Source organism: Triturus cristatus, chromosome 2_1, assembly GCF_964204655.1.
Source record: "Triturus cristatus chromosome 2_1, aTriCri1.1, whole genome shotgun sequence".
Classification (NCBI taxonomy): domain Eukaryota; kingdom Metazoa; phylum Chordata; class Amphibia; order Caudata; family Salamandridae; genus Triturus; species Triturus cristatus.
In genome coordinates this window covers 1,044,258,705-1,044,275,105 of record NC_140581.1, presented here as the reverse complement: position 1 = coordinate 1,044,275,105, position 16,401 = coordinate 1,044,258,705, and the positions used below count along the sequence as shown (strand labels likewise).

General features: G+C 42.8%; 1 protein-coding gene across 1 annotated transcript in view; it reads right to left on the bottom strand.

The window, feature by feature from the left end:
• The window catches only part of LOC146866318 (ovochymase-2-like), a 537,690-nt gene that overhangs the window by 337,841 nt on the left and 183,448 nt on the right, over positions 1-16,401 (bottom strand). The window contains exons 3-4 of the mRNA XM_085635459.1: positions 2,002-2,095; positions 762-902 (exon numbers count right to left, since the gene is read on the bottom strand). Coding sequence (XP_085491585.1) covers positions 762-902; positions 2,002-2,095 — 235 coding nt within the window. The remainder of the gene's footprint in view (positions 1-761; positions 903-2,001; positions 2,096-16,401) is intronic.

Below are 16,401 nucleotides of genomic sequence, written 5' to 3'. Positions count from 1 at the left end.
AAGGATAATAACACTATGTTACTATCATTTTATTTTTCCTGTTTACGGGGCGGGGCTTGGCTGTGCCGCAGCCAGCAAAGGGAGGAGTGGTGAGCATTCAAGTGCGCATGACTGTTTGGCCGGCCGTCTTGGGCCGGCCAAACAGTCATGCGCACTTTGCATGTTCCCCACCAGGCTGCAATACGCAGCCTGGTGAGGAACAGGCACAGGTTCCCACTGCCTGTCTGAGCACTGAACCATGGCACTCAGACCAATCACGATGGTTTGCTATTCACAAAGGTATTTCACTAGTAATATCTTTACAACTGCAGAGTGTATGCACATAAAAAGATAGGCCTGTCCTATCTTTTTATGTGCAGAGACTCCCCAGTCGTAAAGATATTACTAGTAAAATACCTTTGTGAATAGCAAACAACTGTAAACTTGCACTAAAGTGTACATTTATCTTTGTGAATCAGGCCCAAGGTGTCCACTTTACTTCTCAAATTCTCAAACTGACATTGTCTCGAACAGCTCCTAACTGAGGCTAACTCGTTTTTACTTTATTAATGTCTCTGCCATCATGGTATAAGTGTCACATGGTCATGTCTGCTGCAGGGCAGGCTCTCACCTTCAACCCAAGTATAAAGATTCCCAGCAGCCCCGTAGTCCCACTGCCTGTTTGATTTTGGCTGACATCACTTTGACACAAATTGAAAAAAAAGAGATAAGAAGCTGCAGGTTTCCTATATCCAAGTTTGATTTTGTTTTGCTATTTGTACCTGAAGTCTTGGCTGGATCAATTGCTTCATAAAACGCTTTAAATCCTTTGTCCGTCGTTTTGCTGTTGCTGGCAAAGAAAATGGTCAGCTTGTTACCCACGGAAACCATTTTTTTCGGAATCGTATGCCCACAATATTTACCTGAGAAATGGAAAAAGAAAGAAAACTAGATTAATATTTGCCAAAGAAGTCGTTGTTGCTGCCGGTTGCTGTCATCATGCGCAACTACCACCAGGGGGCAGGGATTCAGCTGGTCACCTTATTTACCGGAATTTTATTCAGAGGATTGTACAGTATGGGAGTGCGTGGAATTCTAAGAAGGCTCGATGTTTGCCTGCTTTAGAGAATATGTTGTTTTTCAAAAATAAACACCGGGCATCAAAGCAGATCACACAATTCTGCAAATACTATTTTGTTATATTAGATTTTTACAATTCACATCACCGAGTGCAGGAATCATTTAGGTACTCAATTAGTTACTATGGGGCTCATTACGATGGTGCAAAAATCGCCACCGCTGACCCGGCGGTGGCGACCGTTAAGCCATTGTAACGAGAAATACCCCCCCGCCGTATTATGATGGCGGTGGGTATCGCAGCTGACACTAACTCTGTCCACCGCTTTTCCGCCGGTCGGCAATCGTTCCGGTCGGGCGGTGCTGGGTCAGTAATATGGTGGCGCCAGCCATATTATGATGTGGGTGGTATACAGGCCCTTCCGCCATAGAAGGGCTGGCGGGGATTGGCTTTGGGGGCCCATTTCGGGCCAGGCCCCTGCAGTTCCTTGCACGAAGTGGCAGGCACCGCGTGGCACCTGCCACGTGGTGCAGGGAAATGCTGTGCACGCCCTTTTACCATTGCGGGCGGTGCTGCAGCCAGCAGCACCGCCCGCAATGGTGAAAGGCCAAGATGCGCCCGCCAGTATGAATTTTCTGGTTTTGCCAGTTGTAAAGGATGTTTAATGTATATTCCCTTCACTTCCCCGAATTAAAATGTACTTGTTACTGGTGAGCCTTCCTCACTCAGAACTTATATAGTTTCATTACCCACGTTTGTTCAGTATATTTACATTTACTAATATTATCCATACCCTAACACTCATATAATAACATCCTAGATGCTCGGTTTTGTGCATTCATTGCTGCCTCAGCCCGACATGACTGTATGCATATTGCGTGATGACAACTAAGCAGAGAACCGACAAGTGTGTGAAATAGCAGTTTTTGATGTGTAGGACTCACCAAGCATGGCCAAATTATCCCTGATGGCGACATGGTCCCCACTGCAAAGCAAGGTGTCCTCCAGGGAAAACTCCTCAAACCAAAGGTGGATGACCTGAAATGTAACAATAACGTCATACATCAAAGCCGCAACATGCGCTTGATAATAGCAGTCATACATGCTTTCCTTGTCTTAACAAAGTAGCTTAGTTTTTAGGAGACACATTTTACCATGACTTAGAAAGGTAAACAAAATGGAATGTGATTTGCTGCAGCGTGATGTGCACGTGCCAGGATCTTGCATGTGGAGCCCAGCGTAAAATACCTTTTTACTTATGGAATCACCTCCTTCATAAATTTAAGGACTTACTTGAGATCATGTTAACCTTCCCTATAGAGAAATGCATATTAAAGTCAATAAAAAGGTGAGGACTTGACATCTTCTCTGGGCCTCTCCATTGCCTTTCTAAGATAAGAAAATTTGAGTTACTACTCCACACACCAAACATAGGCAGGCACCATATTTTTATTTTCATTGGAGACAGCAAAAATGCCACGGTGCCAGGGGAGGGGAGATGAGAAATGCCACATTTAAAAGGTGGCAAAATTCTTGGACTCTGTCTAGAAGTCATCTTACTTTGTAAACCCAACTTTGTATTTTATTAACAATTTAACTGTTTTTATAGTACTTTTGCACCAGCGAGTGTATCAGAACTCTTCAGAGAGACCTCAATCTATCTCATATAAAATAAAAAGCTAGCATTAAGTCAGAATAGTTGACACATTGCAGGTAATGGTAGCATTTCAGAAAATCCATTTAGGTAGGAACACTAAAAGCATGAATACAATTAAGAAAGAAGGTTGATTCATTTATTAGCAAGGAAGAGAAGAATTAGGTCAAAATGAAACAGACAAGGTGGGTTTAAAAGATTACAAAATGATGGAAAGTTGGGTTTTGTCTTATGTCAATGGGTGTTTGTTTGGAGCGATTGTGCCAGAAGTGGAATCGGGCAGGGTTTGATGAGGTGACATTTTGTTTCGGGATACTGTTCGGTTTTGCAAACTGCCTGACAGGTTTATATTCCCTTCTAAGGGGCCGATTACGATGCAGCCTGTAAAGGGTCAGACGGATGGTCGGAGCCTTCCGGGCCACATTGTAATCGACAGCTTGGTTTACTTACCGAACGCCACATTACAATGCTGGCGGTCAGAAAGTAAACCGTCCGTTTATTTCAGCTTGTCTCCGATGGGCTCAAGGAGCCCGTCGGCCAGTCAGAACTGGCTTGTAATCCCAAAGTGCAAGCCTTTCCACCCTTGGGAATATGATGTATGATTTCTGGCATGGTTTCTATGTTGGCCTGTCCGATATGGAAACCATGTCTGAAAATGAGTTTGGGGGCCCACAGTAGGGCCCCATTAGGTGCGCGGCCTCTGGTTGGGGGCCGAGGTAGCACCTTTTGTTCCCCCGCGTTAATGCCTGCACCCCGAACCAGGCACATTGAGGTGCCTGCCACGGGGTGCAGGGATGAACAGCACCTCCCATTTCCCTATAGGAGCATATATTGCGACCGGTTTGTGGTCGTAATGCATATTCCAATAAGGAATTGCAGGAATGTGACCAAACAGTGTTCTGTCGCATCCTGATGAGGCAGTCGGGACCGCTGACCAGAGGTCGGACGGTCTCAGGACCGAGACCGTGTTGGACGGACTGAAGTCCGCCCGACATTGTAATTAGCCCCTAAGTCTTTTTAGTTTGGTATTGAGTGAGAAAGATGTGGTTTTACACCTTTGTAGTAAACCAAATTGTTAAACTATTGAATAGAGAGACAACCTCTTAGTATGACCAGTAGATGAGCTTCCACGACATTGGAACAATGTAGGTCATGCTATGGATGTGTATGAGGAAACCTTAGCTTACCCTTTGTAACACAAGCAACAAGCCCTTTCCCAGGAAAGAAAATGCATATGGTAAATGAACAGCAACACAAAGCAAACCCACAGTAAAGAAAATATTAAGTTAAAATTACCAGATCAATTTAGTTACAAAGAATAGAATATTATGACTAAATTTATACTGAAATACCTAAAATAGAAAACTTGGATCAGGAGCAATTTATTTAAAACTATTCCATAAAAAACAATAGGAACCACAATTACACTGAAAGTCAATGGAGTGCATTTAGCTGGGACCTAGGCACCCTTTAATGCCAATCAGCGATGGGGCGAGGTTGAATACAGGATGTTGGTGTCTAGGGCAAGATTTATGGGAAACCGAGACATGGGCACCTGTCATGGCCAATGAGCGAACAAGGAAGGGCGGGTGAGAATTGGTGGTTCATCTCTGTCAAAAGATTTGCATTTGGACTTTTTTCCCCTTTTTTGTAAGTCTCAATTCCTCAGTGGGACATTGCAAAGAGCTTCGGCAGTGCATCTCTCCTCATGGTCATTTTTTTTTATAGTACAGTTGGAGCCCCAATTTTTGCAGCAAAAAGCTCTGATTGGGACAAAACCAAGAAATCATAGCCAACAAAGTTGTGACTTTGCCGAGCAGGTTCGGCAGCTCGCCCGATCTATCCAGATGTGGAAAGTTTCAGAGATCCAACTTTCCTCAAACATTTGGTAACTTGCATCATAGGTGCTCCAAAAGTCCACACAATCCCAAGGTAGATTTTACAGGCCACAGGGCATGGGCTGATGAAGGAAAAATACTTTTATTCATTTTCCTTCAGCACCACAACCAAAAGTTCAGTCATCATTGGTCTTCCTGGTTTTCTTCGAGGCAATTGGAACTGTCTCTGGTTCGTGCATTGGTCACATTGTCCCAGTCTTAGTAAGACACTGTGGGCCATATTTATGAGTTTAGTGGTGCAGGGCAGCATAGCAAGCCACCTTTCTGCACTTCCCTGCAACACATGGGAAGGGCAAGAATGTGCCATATTCATCCAATACTGTACATTCATGTCCTTTTCCCTTGCGCTGGCTGTCTTTGCAGCCTTATGCCAACGCAGTTACAAGGGTGCCTGTGTTGTAGGAAGGATTGTTTTGTGCAGGAAGAGGCACCTTCCTGCACAAAAACAATCCTGAGAGGCTTTTACCTCTTTCTATTTGTGTTGCAGAATGCAGCACACAAGAAAGAGGAAAAAACGAGGAGATAAAAAGATATTTCTTCTTGTTACGCTTCTCCTAGGGAGGAGTGTCTTTTTGGCGCATTCCCAAGTTTATAAGGTCCTGTAAATCTGGGAATGAGTCAAAAACCATGGGAGTTCCATGAGACCACCCATGCAATGCCCATGGATCGTTTACCTAGGGTAGAGTAATGCAACTCAGTGATTTGCGCTGTGTTGCGTTGCGTTACTCCTTATTTTTGGAGCCACTCAAAGCTATGCAAAGGGGCTTCGCGTGGCTTCAAAAATATGACTTAAGGTTTGCAGCACTCTTGCACCATGTAGCGTGGGGCAAGAGCGACGCAAACCGGGTCATAAATATGGGCATTTGTCACTTCAGGTGGTTTTGTCCCAGTCACATCCTGGGCCTTCTTTCCCTTGTGGGTCTGACAGAGATCAGCGTGACTCACCCTCAGAGAAGATTTTCAGGTTTAGAGATAAGGAAAAGGACTCTCTCCTCGTTAGTCTTTCACCAGGCAGAGATAATTCTTCTAGCTGATAGTTTTCCTGTCACCTCTTTTGTCCCAAGGAGGTCTCTGCACACAGCACTTGAATTATGCAGGAATGGAGGATCAAATGAACTGGCAGGTTTGGATACATTATGCAGCAAATAAAGGCAAATTATGCAGTATTATGCAGCACATTATGTGGTGTTATTAGTTCACACATTTTGGAATTTGTATGCACATTATTGCAAAATGGATCTCAGGGCCATGGAAAATACAAATGTTTCCTAAGAAAACACATAGCACGCTTTCAGCAGCTAATATTTGTATGTCATTGACCAACAAGCAATGATGTTATTTTAGACGGAAGAACAGAAGCACCATATTATTTACACTGTCCTTTCTAAGTCCTACACTGACATAGTGTATGTAACACTTAATAATTCACCAGAAAAGATGCGCCTGTTTTACGCTGCACATTCCAGTTATGTTTTATAATTGTATTGTAAAATTGTATTGCAACATATGTTCACTCTAGATTGGATGAACAGACAACCTAGCAGAACATTATTGTTCAGTACGAAATTGTGATGTAAGTGCCTCACTAGGAAGCGCTGTAAGATTCAAGACGCCAGATCTTAAAATGAGAAATAAAGTATTTTGGATTCTTCTGAACTCAGAGTGTTCTCTTGATTCAACTGATACTTTTAAAACAGTGTCTGTGGAGTAAGATTACTCTGTCCAAATGATGACAAACATTTACATATTGAATTACACCATGCTTGAATTACATTTAAACATGCAAGGATTTTTCGCATGCTACAGACACAAACCTTTTTGTCAGCCATCCTTTGGGAGCATTACCACCATAAGGACAAAACTGCAATTTTTTTTAGATGTGTGTGACATCTTACTACAGCAATCAGAAGCTCAAAAAAGACCGGTTAGGTTTTTGCAAAGTGTATGCTGCTGCTTTCCAATTCTGTGTCTCCTTTTTGTAGTGACTTTTGATCCCTTTAGCTGGAAACATTTTTTCAGCTCTGCAAATTATGCAGCACATTGTACATTGTGTGGAAAGTGCAGCAAATGCAACATTTTGTGGAAAACGCACAACTGCAATTGTGTTAAGATACATTTACCATGCTTAAAAAAGAGAGCGCAACACTTTAGCACTAGTTAGAAGTGGTATAGTGTGCAGAGTGCTTAATCCAACAAAAACGAATTCAGCAAAACAAGAGGGGTGAAGGTAAAAGGCTTGGGGTGACCCTGCAGAAAAGGTCTAATAACTGTTAATTAATATTCAGCATGTCGCAGTTAAAGGAAATGGCGGACACTCTAATGTCATGCTAGACCCATGTTAACAAGGGCTGCACTGCAGCAGAAGGAACTGCCTTGTTAAAAAGTAATGACTGGCTGAGGTATTTTACCGTGATCAGACCTAAAAAAAGTTATACGAATCAAGTTCCTAAAGCTAAGAAACTAGAGGTGCAACAGGGGGAGTTGTGCTATCTTACAAGCTCAAACTACACCACGCTGCCATGCGAATAATTTTTTTTTTTTAAAACACATACTATTGAAACTAGACCTCATTTGATATCTCCTATCTCTTACTGCACTATGAAATAATTCCTTCCATTGCTGGGCCCTTTATGGCAAAATGTATCTCTGACTTTTCTGTGCTTCTGGAATAGTGAGTCTGAGCTCCATATCCACACTTCTCCCAAAACTACCCCATTCCAGCCCCATCAGATCAAAAACAAAGCCCATTACACTTGGGCACACCTGCTCCAACCCCATGTGATGAAACAACATTTTTGTACTTGTAAAGCGCACTGCTGCCCCAGTGACGGGGCAACCTGGCACTGTACTCATACTGCTGTGGAACCCTTCCTGACTTTCCCTGCAAAATGTCCACTCCTGGGCACCCCCAGCACTGTTGGGGCCATTGTGGAGATTAAGCAAGCTATTGCCCAGAGTTGCAGAGTGGGACCCATGATTAGAGTAGGCACCGAGGCGAGAATTATCAGGTCCGAGGAAATAGAGCCCAAGACCCGCCGAGGTGGGAATTGAACCCTGGTCCTGGGCCAGATCTCTGCATCAGGGTCTGCCACTCTAACCATTGAGCCACACTTCTCCACTGATGAGATGTTAATTGTTGTCTATGCGGCTCCTTCAAAGAAGGCACGTGTCATGAGTCTCCACTGACAATCAGCTGTGTCAGGGAGGTCTTTGTGCTTAGAGGACTTTGATCAACAGCGTATAGTCAATCCCCTTCCAGGGAAAAGGGTGTGAATGACCCTAATTACATGTGATTTACGCTTACTAGCACTGCTTGGTCAGCATAAAATTAGTTGTGCAGCCCCGTGTGTCATGTGGCTTAGTGCAAGGAAGGAAAGGGGCTCCCTAGCTGCTGCTTGATGCAATAGCAATAATGAGGGTTGAGTGGGCCCCTCAGACTTCGGGTGCCACTGCACCTGCTGCACCAACGGAAGCTACGCCCCTGCATAGAATACAGAGACCACTTTATAATAGTCAACTTAGCAGCCCACATAATAAAAAATAATTGTGACTAATGTTTTTATTTTATTTTTTAACTATATATTTTGCTTTAATAACTACATACCACAAGACAGTTAGCTAAAAACTGTCCCTTTTTAAAAAGTTGCAGCCTTGCTGCCCCAACATACTTATAATTAAGCACTTTTTTCTATTATGTCTGACTGTTTGCTCATTTTAGATTTAAGCACATTGCAGCTCGGTTAGTTGTAGCTAACATATAAAGTGTTGAATGTAGAATTCTAAATGTTAAAAACGATGTGTTCTTTTACTTAAGACTCCAAAGCCTATTCCAGTTTACCACATGGCTACTGCTAAGCTCATATGACAGGTTTTACCCAATACATAAATGGAGAAGATTTTCCCTGTGGATTAAATTTGAGAACTACTTTCATGCAACGCTTTTTACACTTTGCATCAAAATCATGTAAATGTAGGCAACACAAAAACGATTTCCATGTTTTATGGAAGAAAACATGCAGTTAGGGTCTGCTTAGCAGGCCCAATCAGCCCAGAGATCCAAATGCTTTATATCCAGAGTCAACTAATTAAAATAATGTAGAAACAAATAAAGGTGGATTTCCTACAGTGAGTCATTTTCTACTATCTAATCAAACTTTTTTTTTCACAGAGCTAGTCAGAAAAATATGGCTTGCCCGGGTATTTCGGCGCTCTCCTTTGATAAAGGGGGACTACAGAGTAAACAGCTGTTCGGAGGGTGCCATTATAGTTATTTTAATTAATTGCACTCTACTTGATGTCAGCGTGAAGGTTCAGTTACTCAAGTGAAAGTGACACTAAGGAATCATGTCAACTCTCCTGGGACACTTTGCATTTTTCACGATTAGAGACTTATTGACCTGAAAGGATGTAGTGGAAAGGTTAAGGAAAGGGAGGGAAAAATTGGTCTATCTATCAATTTGGATAGGTGGGAAGCCTCATTTTTGAAACGATCTGAAAAGATAAGAGAAAGTATTTCCCTTCGTTATGTGTAGGGCTTGAAGATTGTCGGTGGAGGTCGTGGAAGAGTAAGAGATTCACTGAGGTCTGCATTTGCCCTTGCCCAATCAAGATTAAGATGGCTGTTACAAATATATTTGAGGTTGTTAGTTTTTGACAGAAGGTGTTGTGCTTGTTAATCTGAGCAGTGAAGCTAGTTTTGGGGTTGGCAGGGTGGTAGGTAGTGTGCAGGTAGATTGTGTTGCCTGGAAACAATACGATGGTAATTTTAAGCCATTCAAAAATGTTGAAGATTGTGGTGAGGACAGTTCTGCATTCAAGGTTATCCTTGTGGGTGATGGGGATGCCATGTCCTAGTTCAAGTTGTCCATTGGGATTCTGTGGTACAGAGAAGGTCGAGCATGATGCTAATGAGGAGTATGGTGATTTTTGACATTGTAAAGCATGCAATTTAGAGGAAAAGTTGGTGCTATTTTCTGACAGGGGATGGGGGGTAGATGTAGTTAATAGTAATGAGATTGTTGGTGTCGGCATTTGCATTGTTGGTGCTTATCAAATAGGGACGGAAGTAGACTTGATGGATGATGGGTGTGGCCAGGGGGTTGGGTGGAGGCACATATTTAAGATGACCTTGGTCAGGTATGCACACAAATTCGAGAATTGCTTAAGTCAGAGGGAGGATAAAGCGGGTTATGATCTAAAAGGCCCAGGCAAGAAATTATAATTTTAGATCATTACCAGGGATTCAGTCTGGCAGTAAAATCAGATTAACACAGCAAGATGTCTAACTTTAAGAGTTGATAAGAATTCACTGATGTTCGGAACTTCCTATCTCACGCACAAAATGGCAGAATGTTGTGTAATGTTGCGAGCGCAAAAGTTGAGGTCACAACCTCTCCCAGACGCAATGTCCTTTCCTAGTTGAGAAAGACTGTTTGGTGATGCTAGGCAGCGTTAGGTCATTGCAATGGGCAACAGGATCTTCAGTCAATCAGAGCAGAATTCCATTCACTGAGACCAGTTTTAGTCCATCAAACAGAGTGGTACTGTGTTCCCTAAGAACCGCAAGAACAGATGAGAGTGATGTGCCTGCTGGTCACCGTGGTGATAAGACTGGAGTGACTATAAGGCGTGCTCTAAGGGGACCAGATGCAGTGACCTGCAGCAAATGAAGCAGTGGTTTGTCTGGAGCTGAGAGGTCCAGCATGTTGGTAACAGCCTGCACCGATCAGGAAGCTAACCGCTTGGCCCAGGAGTTGAGCAGTCGAGGAGGCAATAAGGGAGCCAAGATCAAGGCTTTCGAATGCAGCTTGCGGAGATGTGTGGGAGGTACGACACATTAGGTAAGTTTAGAAGCACGAAGGCATAGATGTAGGTATGAAGGGAACAGTGGGAAATGGGAGAACCTATTTATAGGGACTGTCCTTCCTCTAAACCTAAACTGCCTTTACTTACAGTGGCTGTCTGCACGCATCCTAGGCCAGGACACCTCCAGAGGAATATTCAGGATTGGGTCAGTATAGGAGACGCATGAGTGGATGACGTATGATCTTTAGGGTCATCAGAGTTAAATAAGGAAGGCAGTGTGCTACTGATCACAACAGCTACAGCCACTTGTGAAAGCTATAGTATTAAGTATTTCTATGTGGCATTTTGAAAACAGCATGTGATGGTATATTTTTTTCCAAGATGGCCACAACATTAGATGTTCAGTTGCTTTCACGAAAAAACGATTTACTCTTGTTGAGAATGGAAGAGCAGACCATTGTTGTTGTGAATTTAAAGCACAATGATTGTGTTTCATCACAGTGGGCTTTGTGTTCCTGGTTCATGAACTGTTGACTGTATGAAAAACGCCTATAGGAAACAAGTATCTCAGATGACCCAGGAGTCACAACTGGAAGAAAAACCCTCAAACATGATTGGGCTATGTCGGCTTTAGCGGCTGAAGTCTTGCTGTAGCTCACTAATACTTTTTCATCATAGAAAATGATGGTTGATGGGGATGGTGACTATCATCAGTCCTCATAGGAACAGTCAATGCCAAATTGCCAAGCCAGGTCTTCCCTGGACCGGAAACAAGCATACCCCGACCGATTTTGGGGTTATGCCCCTCATCAGCCAGGCTAGCTTGAATCCAGTGGCAAAGTGAGCAAGGGACCCACATCTGGGCATACAGTGCCAACTTAGGGCAGACAAAGCGGGGAAGACCAGGCTTGGCAGTTCGGGCTGGGCTGTTCCCATTAGTAACAGGGTGAAGACTGACTTGCATATGTCTGGGTCTGAACTGGGGTGGCGGAGTGAGCTAAAGAACGATGATGGATTAAACCCAGATCTGTGACTGGGGGTGTGTGAGTATCTGAATAGTTTCAGGCCATCATCTCCCTGTGTTTGCTGATGTAGCCCAGACTCAGGTGCTGTCCGGGCCGGACAGGCCTTATATTCCCCAGGGCATTTCCCTGGTGGGCTGGAGCCCTTGGAGGCATGTTTTGAAAGTGCAGGGGCACTGCTGCTGCCCTCGTCAATTTCTGTAGCTACCCAAGGTTAACTGCGGTAGGCATGGGGATGCTTCCAGAGAGAGAGAAGGAAGATGAAAGTAGAGAGAAGGCCAGTGGTGGCTCCTCGGCAATGGCGGAGGAGCATCACCCCACTGACTGGCTAAGAGCCAGCATATGTAAATTAAAACAATGTTCTTGCTTTGTTTTAATTTACATTTGCCAACTCTGAGCCAGTGCTGTTGGGAGTGGCGGGCCAAGGTATGGCTGGAGGAGTGCTAGTCAATTCCCCTCCCTAAGTGCACATATGTGATTTGGCCGTCCGTCTCAGGCCGACCATAACACACATGGACACTCGGTTTTCTCCAGCCCAGCTGCATTGAGCAGCTGGGCTGTGGAAACCCCACAGGCTTCCTGGTCTGGGGGGTCTTTTCTGCCTGCTCAGACCAGTGCGGGGATTGGACAGGGAGTCTGTCACAGGGGCTGCTGGCACCAGCAGGGAGGAAGAGGAGAAGCAGCATGAGGAGACGCCACTCTGGAGTGGCCAGCGGCAAAAGGTATTTATTTTTTATTTTTTATATTCAATCTCCCCTGCGCGACCCCACCCACCACACCACCTTTTGTTTATGGCGGTTGTAACAGGAGAAGACGATCAGAGAGAGAGGAGAGAAGTAGAGAGAATAGATGAACAGAAAGACAGAGATTGTACGAGGAGATGAAAAAAGCTGAGCTGGTTTGATCATTTTTGCCAGGACTGAGTTTAGAATGCTTAGTCGGTCCTAGGTTCTGTTTTATCCTGGGTATTTACTGAAAGCCATATTGACTAGATAAAGAATTCGTAGGTTTTCTTTTTGAATCCTACAACTCAGTACAAAATGGAATCTTGTAGCATACAAATATACCAAATATATAGAAATGTTAAAAAACAGTGGGGCATATTTACAAATCCCTATCGCCACCATAAGGTCAATTTTCCTGATGATTTGGTGGCGATAGGGGCTTTGCCTTATTTACAAGACAGCGTTAAGTCACTTAGCGCGACTTAACTATGCCTTGTAAATCAAATCAAATCAAAATAAGCTTTATTCGGAAAGTTAATTTCAATCCATGAAAGCATATACATTGTAACATAGCATTTTAAATACATAAAACATAAAAGAAAATTTGTAAAAACCTATATGTACACAGTATAATTCCGAGAAAACTCATTTCCATGATTGCTGTTTGTAAATATATAAAGAAAGTAACAAATGAGTCCAAAAAGGTAATACTTTAAAAGAGAGATAGACGGTACAAGGTTATGAAAAGCGGTGACAATAATACAGCTAATAAATATGCAGGTCATTATTTCAAATTTATCTACCCGATTATTAAGTTGTTAAAATTAGGTGAAACTGTGGATCAAGAACGATGAAACATACGCCCCCTACTGCATTATTAAGATGCGTTGGGGGATAAGTCCAAAACAACGTTTGGAACTATGTCTTTATATCAATGGTACTATTTGTCCCTCTGTTCACCTGGAGCCTAACTAGGAACTATTAGTTTGTTTGATCAAATACGTGCAAAAACATTGTGCGTATGTGCATTGTAAAAAGAACATTTCATTTTCACTAAAAAACATTTAAATGTAATGTGTAGACGATAATGGTAATCCACCCAACAGATATACAAAACAGTATTACCAAGTTTAAAAGTCCATATATAAAAATGATAAAATGAGTTTACAGCTTTTGGAGCAAAAAAGAAGAAACATATGCCCCCTACTGCGTTATTAGGATGAGTTGGGGGATAAATCCAAAACAACGTTTGGTAACAGATATCTACCGTTCTTCTAAAGTTTGTTCTATTCACGATAAATCTAGAACAATACTATTTCTGCATTTAATCAGATTTTTTAAGAAAGCGATAACGTTATAGTTTATGCAGTCGTTATCGAGACATTGAAGAGCCAAGAATGCTGGTCGACATTGACGAATTCCCCATAGTTTAAAAATTGGTTTTAACCATTTCCTTCTCAATTCTTCATAAAATTTACAAAATAAAATGACATGAATAGTTGTTTGCTCAGAAACGGAATCACATGGTCAGTGTAATAATTCGTTTGACCAATTGTTGACAGTTGGAAAAGTCACCAGCCTATGAAAAACATTCAGACGGAAGCGGGTGAGCACAAATCTATCGTATCTTTTGTCTGTTTTTTGAAGGTACGGTTGCATGCCAAATGAAGTAGATATCATTAGGTTATGGCTCACTGATAATTTTGTGGCTTCACTAGTTAGTCTCAGACTCTCCATGTGGTTCATGCAGCGTTTCTTGAAATCTTTCCTTGCAATTGCTGACATGGAAAAAGGATTGTTAAAATATTCAGGATTACCAATATCTGTCATAAAGTCCTTCACATACTTGATCCATTTTATTTCGAGGCAGTAGTCGAGTTTGAGAACATCTTGGAGCACTAACTGATTAAAGTGGTTTGTTTCTGACTTCCAAATACGGTGCCATAAAGTTATAGGTTGAATTTTTATGATGTCCGTAATGTAAGGAACTCCCAACTCAGCGTGGCAGACGAAAGTGGATGTTGAAGCCGGAACCGCTAATAAATATCTTAAAAATGCATTTTCCACTTTCTGCAGTTCGAAGACATTCCGGTGTCCCCAAATCCCTGCCCCGTATGTTGCTACACTCATACATTTTGCATTATATATTTTGATCATTTCCAATGGTGGTCTTTTTCCTAATTTTTGGGAAAAATTGACAAGGGCAGTGGTGGCTCTCGTAAAAAGGAGTTTTCTTAGTGTAATTGCTTGATTCCATGTGCCCTTATCATCTACAAGTATTCCCAAGTATGAGTAAGTAGATGTAGTAGCCAGTTTGTTCCCATTTAGGTAGATATCTTTACTCTTTTTACTACCTTTGCCACAGTTCATCACGAAAGTTTTTGAAATATTAATAATAAGGCACCATTTCACTCTATACTTAGCGTGAAAGGGGCGAGCAATGGGAGTTGTGGTGGGCATTCTACCACAATACTCATTGATTTTGACGCTGCTCCATATTTACAAGGGGCATATTATCAAGCCAGCTTTAGCGGCAGAAAACTACAGCTAAACCGGCGATAATGGGCTTGATAATATGCTCTATGGAATTCCAATTGAAGCCCATGTTAGATGTGAAGGACGTCTAACCTTGGCTTCAATTGGAATGCCATAGAGCATATTATCAAGCCCATTATCACCGTTTTTGCGGCGGTTTTCCGCTGCTAAAGCGGCGATAATTTTATCGCCTAGCTTGATAATATGCCCCTTGCAAACAAGATTAACATTATGGCGCTTTCCGAGCGCTTTCACAGCAGTCTACACGGCCTTGACGATCAGCTCACCGGACCTGCACCCCTTGCCCCTGCGGGGGTAATTACAAATACATAAAGCCTGTGCACTCTGGGCACAGAGTCAAAGTCTGCAGTGGACCTCCATCCATGGCCCCCCTTAGACTTGTCTTTAGGTAATGGCATGCATTCAGTTAACACAATGCCCTCGCGTATATCCTCAAATCCATTTTTTTTCACATACCTCTAACTCTCGGGACCCACAGATCGCAAGCAGCTGTTCACATTGCTTTCTTTTTTGCACTTTTTTTGAGCATATTATGTGCCCTTGCGCATTTTGCCCCCAAATAGTGCTAAATAACAGATTTGCATTTCACATAATTTCGCTATTTTGTTCTGCGTAATTACACACATGGCGCTCATTTCGTGCACCCCTATTTATTTCAATGTGCCTCCCTTTCCGCTCCCTAAATTCCAAAGTCAGCTGCTCAGGCGGTTAGACTACATCTCCCCCATTTATTGCTCTACAAGTGCCACTTCACAGATCTCTGCAGCATTTGCATAAACCTCTAAGCCATTTCCTGCACTGCAAGAGGTATCACTTTGCTCCCTGTCCTCATTCTTAGAAAATATGCTGAACTCACTAAGCGACCCAACATTTGCACAGAAGTACTAACAAGGCACAGAATGTGCTGATATTTTGAATTGACAGCGTATTTGTAGAAGCTAATTCGGCAAGCTTCCGGCCGAGCAGGGCACGCGCTGGGAGCGTTAACTCTAACCGTTTATAAACTCGTTTGGCAAACGTAATTGTGTCACGTGAGTGATTTAGTACTCCATGGCAACATCTACTCCGCAAGGGAATGCACAGAGATGATAACTCGCAGCGCTCTAGCGTCTGAAACTCGAAAGAAGGCCCTCACAAAAGCACACCTGGGTGTAGATTTGGTGAGTCGAGGCACAGTTATGCTCTCTCCTCTCTCTTACAGGAAGGCCTGCTTCCTGCTACAACCAAGCAGCGTTCTCTCAACCTTTCACGCTTTGAAATGCTCCTGGGTGCCTGCCCCTCTCCCCCGCCTCAAATAAAGTACTTCTCTTCCCTGTCTGTCCAGCAGTCGAACATTGCACGGGTTGTTGCTTCAAAAGTGAAGTGTTCTCTGCTTGAATGTAATATCTGAATTAGGGACTGTCGGTTGCTTCTCTGAGTAACATTTCTGTATAATTGGCGATTATAATGCCAATAGAGATTAAGCTATTGACATTGTAAATAGCAATGCCGTTTCTTTCAATGTTTTAAAAACAAAAACAATGTCATTAGCAATACCACTAGCTCTAACTTTAACAATGCCGAGACCATTGCATTGTAAATGCTTGTTGTTATGTGCTAGAAAAAACAACACACACACCCTCTCACATGGCTACTCAGCAGGATTGTCACATAAATGCTCTAACTTTGAAGTCAGAGAAAGAAC